The 10,778-nt window shown below is 46.4% G+C and overlaps 1 protein-coding gene across 2 annotated transcripts in view; it reads left to right on the top strand.

The window, feature by feature from the left end:
- Window positions 1–6,973: 6,973 nt before the first annotated feature.
- SLC22A16 (solute carrier family 22 member 16) overlaps window positions 6,974–10,778 on the top strand; it is a 40,096-nt gene continuing 36,291 nt past the window's right edge. Inside the window, exon 1 of one of the 2 annotated variants that reach the window (XM_044291634.1) lies at window positions 6,974–7,661. In XM_044291634.1, coding sequence (XP_044147569.1) covers window positions 7,624–7,661 — 38 coding nt within the window. In that variant the 5' untranslated portion in view covers window positions 6,974–7,623. Of the gene's footprint in view, window positions 7,662–9,075; window positions 9,157–10,778 lie in introns of those variants that run through there. The other variant, XM_044291635.1, reaches the window with a different exon arrangement.

The raw sequence follows: 10,778 nt of genomic DNA, 5'->3' as shown, positions 1-10,778 counted from the left end.
ATCTTTGAAGGCTTGGGCACCACATTTGAGGCCAGAACAGTGTCAGAAGTTAAAATGCGTTTCTTCAGCAGAAAGCAGCAGCCTGGAGAGTCGCTCCGCGAATTTGCCCTGTCCTTACAAGAGACACTGAGAGCTGTAGTCCAAGTGGATCCTAAAGAAGCTGAGGACCAGGACCGGACTCTTAGAGAGCAATTCATTGCGGGCATCGGTGCTGAACATTTAAAGGGCCAGCTACGCATGTTGTCAGCTCAACACCCCCACTGTACATTTCTGGACTTTAAGGAATTGGCCATCAGTATACTAGGCCAGAACCCTGCTCCAGGGCCAGCGGCCTTCCCTGAACCTCAGGCTTGCCAACCAAAGACTGTTAATGTGGGGCCTGCAGGAGTCAGTCAGGCCACCCAGGCTCCGGTCACAGATGTGGTGGCCGCATTAATGGAGCAAGTGAACCATCTTACTCTAAGCTTGGAGAAGGTGTGTAAGAAAATAGAGGAGTGGGAGAGACCTCTGCTACTGGAAGATGAAGGTCCTTTTCCCCCAAGGCTCCCACCTGCATATGGAGATGTATATCCAAAAGAGCCTGATGGGCGACTGAAGTACCGGCCCAGAAGTAGAAAACAGCCTGTCTGCCACCACTGCAAGAAATATGGACATACTGAATCAATGTGCTGGCAGTTAAACGGGCAACCCCTGAGGCAGAGGACCGCCCCTCGGGAGGTAGAACAGTAGGTCCAAAAGATCCAAGCTGGATGCCTAAGTATGTAGGATCCCGTCCAAAAATTAATATATGTATCAACCGGATACCCTTTGAAGCCCTGTTGGACACTGGGTCACAGGTCACCACCATTCAACGGCCTGCCTTTGACAAGTTCTGGGATCCAAGTCTCCTCACCCAGCCACCAGAGTCCTGGCTAGATATCATCGCTAGCAACGGTAAGCCAGTGAAAGTGCATGGGTATTGGGAACCTACCCTTCAGGTGGGAGAAGCCACCCTGCCACAGCAAGGCGTGATTGTGGTACAAGCGGGAGATAAAGGAGGACACCCTGTGATCTTAGGGACTAATGTTCTTAAAAATTGTTACTCCGAAGTGCTTGAAGCATTGACTCAAACCATATCTTCAGCCTCACCTGCTTCCAGAAGAGTTATTCAAAAGACTATTAGTGTGCTGTGTGCTCAACAAAGGTTCGCCAACAAGAAAGGAGAAATTTGTACTGTCCTGATCCGGGATAACCAGCCGGTAATTTTGCCTCCAAATTCCAAGATCATCCTGTGGTGCCGTGCTGTATTAGGGATCCAGGGCCAGGACTATCAAGCCCTAGTGGAACCTATTCCCATTGAAGATCATCCCTTCGTACGGACAGCCAAGAGCCTGGTGACCGTGTCTCAAGGTAAAGTGCCTGTTCGTTTAATCAACTTTGGTGATCATCCCGTTACTCTCTTTAAACACTGCTCCATTGCTCAGCTTTTCCAGGTGTCTTTCCAGGATGTGATCCGTCTGCCTGCCGCGGGGGCGTTCCAGACCACACAGAGCAGTAGCACCCCAACGGCATCCTGGTGGGAAGAACTACATGTGGGGAACGAATCCACCCCAAAGGAGCAAATAGAGGGAGTCCTGAAGCTGGTGAAGGAGCACCACCAGGCTTTCAGCAAACACTCCACGGACTATGGAGAGGTCAATGTAATCAAACACACTATACCCACTGGCTCTCACCCTCCTATTAAGGAGAGGCACAGACCCATACCACCTACTACCTATCAGTCTGTGAAAGAGATGATACAAGAGATGAAAGACTCTAATATAATCCGGGACAGTCATAGTCCCTGGGCTGCGCCCCTAGTACTTGTTCGGAAAAAAGATGGCAGCATAAGGTTCTGCGTGGATTACAGGAAAATTAATCAAATCACCCACAAAGATGCGTACCCCTTGCCACGCATTGAAGAGTCCTTGACTGCCCTAGGGTCATCAGCCTATTTCTCCACCTTGGACTTAACCAGTGGGTACTGGCAGGTACCCATGGCCCCAGAAGATCGAGAAAAGACTGCTTTCACTACACCTATGGGCCTGTTTGAATTCAATTATATGCCGTTTGGACTGTGTAACACTCCAGGAACGTTCCAGAGGCTGATGGAACGTTGTTTAGGCCATAGGAATTTTGAGACGGTACTATTATACCTGGATGACGTCATTATATACTCCAAGACGTATGAGGACCATCTAAAGCACCTGGGTGAGGTGTTTCAAGTTCTTACCAAATATGGCCTCAAAATCAAGCCATCCAAGTGCCACCTGCTGAAACCAGCCGTCAAATATCTCGGGCACGTTGTCAGTGCCGAAGGAGTACAACCTGATCCCAATAAACTTGCTGCTGTCCGTAACTGGCCTACTCCTACGACCGCGAAAGAGGTGAGAAGCTTTCTCAGTTTTGCAGGGTATTATAGGCGTTTCATCCCGCATTTCACACAAATTGCGGATCCCATCCAGGAACTCTTGAGGGGGGCATCCAAAGAAGAGCCAAAAGACTCCTATTCCTGTTGAATGGAATGAAGAATGGGAAATTGCCTTCCAACTCCTAAAGAAGAAGTTGACGGAACCCCCTGTTCTGGGTTACCCAGATTATCAAAAGCCATTCCACCTCTACCAGTAAAAGAGGCCTGGGGGCCATGTTGGCTCAAGTGCAAGATAACAAAGAAAGGGTAATTGCCTACGCCAGCAGATCCCTGAAGGGAGCTGAGAAGAACGACCAGAATTACAGTTCTTTCAAGCTGGAGTTTCTGGCCTTAGTGTGGGCTGTGACTGAAAAGTTTAAGGACTATCTCGCTGCCACACCATTTGTTGCCTTCACGGATAATAATCCCCTGGCGCATCTGAATACAGCCAAATTAGGGGCACTGGAGCAAAGATGGGCCTCCCGCCTTGCCAACTATGACTTTACTGTGAAATACCGGGCAGGCCGCTCCAATGATAACGCTGATGCTCTGTCACGACTCCCCACTACAGAAGCTCCAGATGAACCAAAAGATGCCTGGGAAGAGGTGGAGATGCCAGCTTTCTACAATAAATTTACCCAGCAGGATAATATCCGTACTGAAGGTTCCCTTGCTACTGATCCTTCCTCATCCTGAGTCCAGAGGCAATCAAGAAAGATGGATTAAGCTCTAGTCCGAAAGTAGAGTCCTCGGTGAACTGCTTGACTTCCTTACCAGTGGGAGAATCCCTGAGAGAATCTGCAGGAAGAGTGCAAACCCAGAACTAGTGAGGCTGTGGAGACATCGCCACCAACTATTCCTTCAAAGGGGCCTGTTGCTCAGAAGGAGTCTGGATCCGGTGTCCTGTGATAGAGTTTATCAAATTCTCCTGCCACGTCGGGATGCCAGCCTGGTACTGAACATGTACCACAACCAGTCCGGACACTTCGGTGTGCAGAAGACTGAGGCCACCATACAGAGGAGATTCTATTGGATTGGGATGAGGGAGGATATCGAAAAATGGTGCCGAGAATGCACTGCCTGTGCTGTGGGGCGGACTGTACGCCATGACCAGAGGGCGCCTCTCCATCCTATTGTAAGTACAGCTCCTTTAGAACTTGTCGCTATTGACCATGTGAAGTTGGAGCCGAGTCGTTCTGGGTATACGTATGCCATGACTATAATTGATCACTTCACCAAGTTTGTCGTAGCAGTGCCTGTGAAAGATCTGACAGCCAAGACCACAGCGGAGGCGTTCTGGAAGCATTTCCTGTTGCCCTTTGGCTGCCCAGAAAGAATCCTCACCGATCAAGGGTCTGCGTTTGAGTCACAGCTGTTCCATGAGATGTGCCTGCTGCACAACTGCCAGAAAGTCCGGACCACCGCCTATCATCCGCAAGGTAACGGACTCTGTGAAAAAATGAATAAGACTCTCATTGAAATGCTGAGAGCAGTACCCCCTGATACGAGGGGTGATTGGCCTACTCTGTTGCCCCAACTTATGTACACTTATAACAACACCATCCATTGTTCCACCGGTTACACCCCATTCTATCTGATGTTTGGGTGACAAGGGAGATTACCTGCGGATCACTCCCTGGGGGTACAAGTGCCGGATGTGATCAACCCACTGCCCAAGACTGATTGGGTAGTGGAGCACCAAAGGCGTCTTCTTAATGCCAAGGAGATCGTGCAAGAACACATGGAAACTGTCCGGGTACGCCAGCAAAATGAATATAACCAGACTGCCCATGCGGAACCCCCGGCCCTTGGAGACAAGGTGTGGTTGAAAAACAACCACCAGACCAGCAAGTTGGACAGCAAATGGGAAAGGATTCCCTACCTTATTACTGCCATACCCAATGCTGCGGCCCACATTTATCAGGTCTCCAGAGAAGGAAAAGGTCCCCAAGTTGTTCACAGGAACCGCCTCAAGCCCTGTATAGAAGGAGAACCAGCGGCAGAGGAGATGGAGCCTGAGCCTTCCGAGGAAGGGTTGCCGGCTCCACCTATGGACCCTATGCAAGCTGTGGAGAACTTGATCCATGATAAAGAGCCGCTCCACTGGGCCCTCACGCCTTGGTTGAATTTATTGGTTCCTGCTCCTGTTCCTGTTAGCCCTCAGCCTCAGGACACCTTACCCCAGAGAGCTCCTGAAGAAGCTCCAGAGGCGATGGACTCCTCTGACATTCCTGAAGCCAAGCAGGAAGAATCCCTGCCAGTAAGGAGGTCCACCCGTTCTACCAGGGGGCATCCACCTGTGAGGTTTGAGGACTACATTACGGGCCCAGGTAGCCCCTCACGGGAAACCCCTGTTTAACCTTTGCAAGCCTGGGTATGGACCCCTGTGATTCTTTGAGCCTCCAAGGACTTAAGTTTATTTACATTTGTATGGACTATCCTGGTTATTTGATATGCTGTGCCAGGTCAGCGCCCCCATTCCCTTATGCTATCCTGAGAGAAGAGAACGACGCCCCTGGTCACCACTTCTTTCAGTGATCCTATTTGTCAACTGTTATATTGTTAATGTGGTGAAATACGGTTATATGCATGTTCTCGCCTGTCTTTCAGGTTGCCGCTTCCAGATGGGCGGACCCTCCATGTTGCGCCGAGGACGGGCAACGTCATAGCGTGGGGGTATGTAGTGTCCCACTAGGTAAAGGTGAGCACTACACAGGTTAATGTGTTTCATTGCATTGAATGTCATGTGCATGGTTTTCCCTGTGTTATCTGGGTGTCAGGCCTGTCAGGGTGTAGTTTAGCCTCCCAGACGTTAGAGGGAGTTAGAGAGCCCTAGATATATATAGAAAGGCCCAGACAGTTGAGAGTTAGTTCATTCCAGGGGACTAGAGGAGTTACCTCGTCAGCCTGAAGCTCCTGAGGCTAAGGATAGCTCAGTTGAGATACCCCAGTAGTAGGACAGCACCTCCTGGGAGAAAACCTGCAGTTACCCTCAAGTCAAGCAGAGACAGTGTCATCAACACAGATAAGTAATCTAATGGGCAGAGGAACTATAAAGTAGTGAAGCAAGAATCCATACGAGAGGAAGATATATTTACCAAGGATTTAAGCCAGCATTTAGGCATCCGGGCCTTGGGATAGAAACCAGACAGGAGTTCTAAAAGAACAGTGTACATTATTTCTGAGGAAAGGTACAACCTGATTCTGAGTGTATTGTGGATTTACCCTCAAGTGTGCCCCAGAGGAACCGTGTCTACCTCTCCTTCACTGCCACATGCCTGCCCAGGGTTCTCCAATACAGTGAGCAACCCTTGTTTGCCCATAACCGTGACCTCACTTCGCTATACCCTGCAGGTCTGGCGTGTTGCATATAGAGAACAATTGGCGCATCATAAAGAGGAAGGTGCAACAAAGAAGGCCCAAGACGATTGAACAGTTAGAGGCCTGTATTAGACAAGAATGGAAGAGCATTCCTATTTCTAAACTTGAGAAACTGGTCTCCTCGGTCCCCGGATGTCGTTGAGTGTTGTAAGAAAAAGGGGAGATGCCACACAGTGGTGAAAATGGCCTTGTCCCAACTTTTTGGGGATTTGTTGACACCATGAAATTCTGATTCAACATATTTTTCCCTTAAAATAGTACATTTTCTCAGTTTAAACTTTTGTTCCGTAATTTATGTTCTATTCTGAATAAAATATTAGAAGTTGGCACCTCCACATCATTGCATTCAGTTTTTATTCACGATTTGTATAGTGTCCCAACTTTTCTGGAATCCGGTTTGTACATGTAATAATGCAATCCTATACCTCAGATCAAAAAGAGGGACATTTAAGAAACAAATAGGGACAGAGGTACTTGGGTCAAAAATAGGGACTGTCCCTCCAAAAAAGGGACACTTGGGTGGTCTGTTTTAACCCCTCCAAATCCCTATCTGTACACGCCCAATCTTGCCCAGTCCCTTTTGTGCTCTTACATCGTAATAGTCCCCTTTTGTGCCCCTATGCAGTAAGAATTACCCCTTAGTGCCCCCATTCACAGCAAGGAAGCCCCCTCTGTGCTTTGCACACTGTAGTGATGCTCCCTTAAATGGCCCAATGCAGCCCTTCAGATTCTAATGGCGTACCCTTAATGTCCCCACATATAATGCCTCTTTAGTGCCTCTGACATAGTATGATGTAATCTTAGTGCCTCTCAGTGCAGTTTGATGCCCCCTTAGTAACTCTGCACAGAATAGTATGGCCCCATAATGCCACCATGCAGTGTTGTGCCATTTAGTGCCTCCATTCAGTATATTGCCCCCTCAGTGCCTCTGAAATTAATACCTAGCTGCGTTCCCTTGCCTCAGTGCAGGCCTCTTCTATTCTTTGCTGTCTGTGGCTCGCAGGAGGTATGATGACACAGGATCTAGCCTGTGCCAAGTCCCCAATAGCAGGGGTCACTGGGTGAATGATGGAGCAGAAAGTTGATCACTCTCTGCTTCACCATCGTATTCATTGTATTTGAATCCTGATTGCTGAGGATACAGATGTGGCAGCTTTCCTGGGACAGTGGGACAGTGCCCCAAATCCAGGGCTTTCCCGCTGGATCCAGGATAGCTACGAATGAACACACAATGTGAAGTAGTAGGAAAGGGTTATTGCACACAGTGATGTCATAGTATGGGAACAATTGTGCACACTGCTTGTTTAGAAGAACTATGGTTCCCTTCCAATCTAAGGGGGCGGTAAAGGGAAGATCCTATTCTTTTAGTAGTCGCCCATCGTGTAACTCATCACTTAGATGTGTTTAAGATTCACAAGTAGTTTAAAATTGGGTAGATTTTTTATATTTCCCACTGGACCTTTCCATGAGGTAAGGAAGTGAAGGAGGGGCTGCTGTCTACAAAACTCTCATATACCCACGTCTGCTTCACGCATCTGAGCCAGCTCCTGAACACACACTGCGGGACCACTCTATCTCAACTCCACGTCTTTCACAGCTCTCATGAACGACACACTGATAAAGGCTTATCTCTTATGAGGATGCACTTGATGTCTGCAAAAACAAAGTAAACTGGCATCACCACAATCAACGGAAATCCACAAGTTACAAAACAGCTTGGCTCTAGGATCATGCCCAGCTGAATAAGCACAAGAATCCAGGGTCAAATCTCAAGCTGTACAGCACGCCAGAGCTGCTGCTGCTGCTGCCAGGGCATGGAGGGTCTCTTTGAACATGTGGGGCATTTTGGAAGGTAAGTCGCCTTTACATTTTCTTTAGTATATGAATGTAAGTTCTGAACAGTTGGAGAAGGACAGACTCCGGCCTCATGCACACGAACGTATATTCTTTCCGTGTCCGTTCCGTTTTTTTTTTTTTGTGGACCGTATACAGAGCCATTTATTTCAATGGGTCCGCAAAAAAACGGAAGTTACTCTGTGTGCATTCTGTTTCCGTATGTCTGTAATTCTGTTCCGCAAAAAAATAGAACATGTCCTATTATTGCCCGCATTATGGACAAAGATAGTGCTGTTCTATTAGGGGCCAGCTGTTCTGTTCCACAAAATACGGAATGCACACGGACCTCATCTGTATTTTTTGCGGACTGCAAAATACATACGGTCGTGTGCATAAGGCCTCAAAGTAAAAATCAGGGACGTGTTTAGAGCAGTAGTGTGTAATCCTTGATACAAAGAGCTGGTTGTGGCAGTAGAAGTCAGGGCTGTATTTTCAGAGGGCTATAGATAGAACATGTATTCAGACTATAACTAGTTGGTGAGAAGAAACAGTAATATAAGAGAACAACCCGAAACCAAGCTGCTGCCAAGATGGATAATTGTATATGTTGCATAAAGGATGATTTCAAAATTATAGAGAAATTCAACTATAATAAGTAGTTCTGTCCAGGCGAGTAACTAATAATAATCTTTACTTATATAGCACCAGCATATTCCGCAGCGCTTTACAATTCAGAGGGTTCATGTACAAATCATAAGACATTACAAAATGACAGGATAATAAACATGAAGGCACTGTTCCCAAGAGCTTACAATCTATGAGGGAATGGGGGTGACACAAAAGGTAAAGTTGATTGTTTTACAAAGCAGTCCAGCCAACTATGTACGAAATAGAGTTGTGCAGGCCAAGCTGTATGAGCTATTGCATTGGGTGTGGGGATTACTATAATAACTATAGTAACTATACTATAATATTATAGAAACTATAATTCATAGCACATAGTGTAAGAAAATTAAAACAGCAGCATAAGCAGCAATAATTACAGGCATGTATATTAACAGAAAACCCACATAATAGCAAATGCTGTGGCTGTCATGGCTATAGTTATTACCATGGTTCTATCTACAACATTTGCATAAAACACCTTTTCTTTTTATATATGCGTTTATGTCACTGTATCTACATGTAGGCATGAAAACTACAAAATATACTTAACTTCAAACGCCATATAAAATATATTACACAGTACATGCTGTTCTAAATATCTGAGGTATGCAATATCTATATATAAGCAGGACATACAAATCTTTCCTAAAGTCTTGATTCCCTGCCAGTTTGTTAAAATATTATTCATGTTGGCAAGCTCTATAGCCAGATGCAGCTAAGGATCATATTACTAAAGTGCAAGGATTTTGAAATCTAAATGCAACTTAAAACTGTCTCAAGCAGACAGGCTGCTTTAGTTTGATGGGTGGATGAATGTATCCAGATGAAGGCATCTATGGTCCAAGGTTAGTGTAACTCAATAGAACAGGATTACCCTATTGGAGCAAATGACACATCAGTATCCTTTGAAACCAGGCCCCAATTTATCATCAGGCCTGGGCCCCTGATTTTTTTGTCCAAGGCCCCGAATGTCCTGCCTACCAGATAGATACAACTGTATTGCCGTCCTTAGGATGGCAATACAATTGAATCTAATGCCCTGCAAGAGCTGAAGGACCTGTGGTGACATCACAGATCATGTGATCAGTTCTAAATGCAGTAGCTGAAAAGGACCTGCGATGATATCAACATCATGTGACCAGTGCAGGAGAGGACGGCTCAGCAGTGAAGAGAAGTCCTGGGAAGAAGCTGTGGTGAGGTCTGCTACATGAGGAGAGGTAAGTGAATGGAGAGGAAGAGCACTGCTGGGAATTGTGGTTATTTAACTGGGACTGTATGTTAGGGCTGAAGTTATTTACATGGGACTGAAAATTGAGGGGGATGTTATTTACATGGGAATGCATGTTGGAGGTTTCTAGGGCAGGGTAATATTATTTATTATTTGGGACTATATGTTGAAGGCGGCTGTGGAAGGGAGTGATATTATTTACACGGGACTGAATGTTGAGGGGTAATGTTATTTACATGGGGCTGTATGTTAAAGGCGGCTGGTGAGGGGGTGATGTTCTTTACATGGGACTGTATGTTGAAGGCGGCTCGGAAGGGGGTGATGCTATTTATGTGGGACTGTATATTGAAGGGGGCAGGAGAGATGGTGTGATGTTATTTACATGGGACTCTATGGTGGAGGGAGGAAAATAATGTTATTTACATGGGACTGTATGGTGGAGGGGCTGAAAAGTTATCATTTCTGAGGACACTAAACAGAGGAATATAACTATAGAGGGCACTGCAGGGGGCATTATTAATACTGGGGTGCTTCAGGGTGAGCATTATAACAGTAGGGGGCAGTATAAATACTGGGGGTACTTTATGGGCATTATAACAGTAGGGGGCGATAAAAATATTGGGGCACATCAGGGTAAGCATTATAACATTGGTGGGCGATATTAATACTGCGGGCACTGTAGGGGCATTATAAAAGTAGGGGGCAATATAAATACTGGGGCACTTCAGGGTGAGCATTATAACAGTAGGGAGGGATATAAATATGGGGCACTGAGGGGGTATTTTAAATCCAGGGGACATTAGTTCTTATTACTACTGGGGGCTCTATAGAAGGGACTTATAGATCCACATTATTTCTACTAAGAGCACTGTGGGGGCCTTATTACTACTGAGTGTTCTGTAGATAGCTTTATTACCACTGAGGGAACATTAGGGGGCCTTATTTCTACTGGGGGGCTCTGTAAGGGCATTATTAATACCGGAGGGCTCTTCTACTAATGGAGGCACTCTTGGGAGAACTATTACTGTTGGGGGCACTGTACGGAGCAGTATTACTAATAAGGGAATTCTAGAAGGGAATTACTATTGGTGGGACTATGAGGATCACTATTACTATGGGGAAGATTATCTGTATGGCACAAATTTTTCTTCAGAATAGTATTTGGGGGTACAGAAAAGTGAGGCACCTAGGATGTCCAAGTGTGACACTCTGCAGAGACGAGGCGGCTGAGAGAAGTTG

Source organism: Bufo gargarizans, chromosome 4, assembly GCF_014858855.1.
Source record: "Bufo gargarizans isolate SCDJY-AF-19 chromosome 4, ASM1485885v1, whole genome shotgun sequence".
Classification (NCBI taxonomy): domain Eukaryota; kingdom Metazoa; phylum Chordata; class Amphibia; order Anura; family Bufonidae; genus Bufo; species Bufo gargarizans.
The sequence above is the reverse complement of the archived record's forward strand: the minus strand, read 5'-3'. Positions and strand labels throughout refer to the sequence as shown.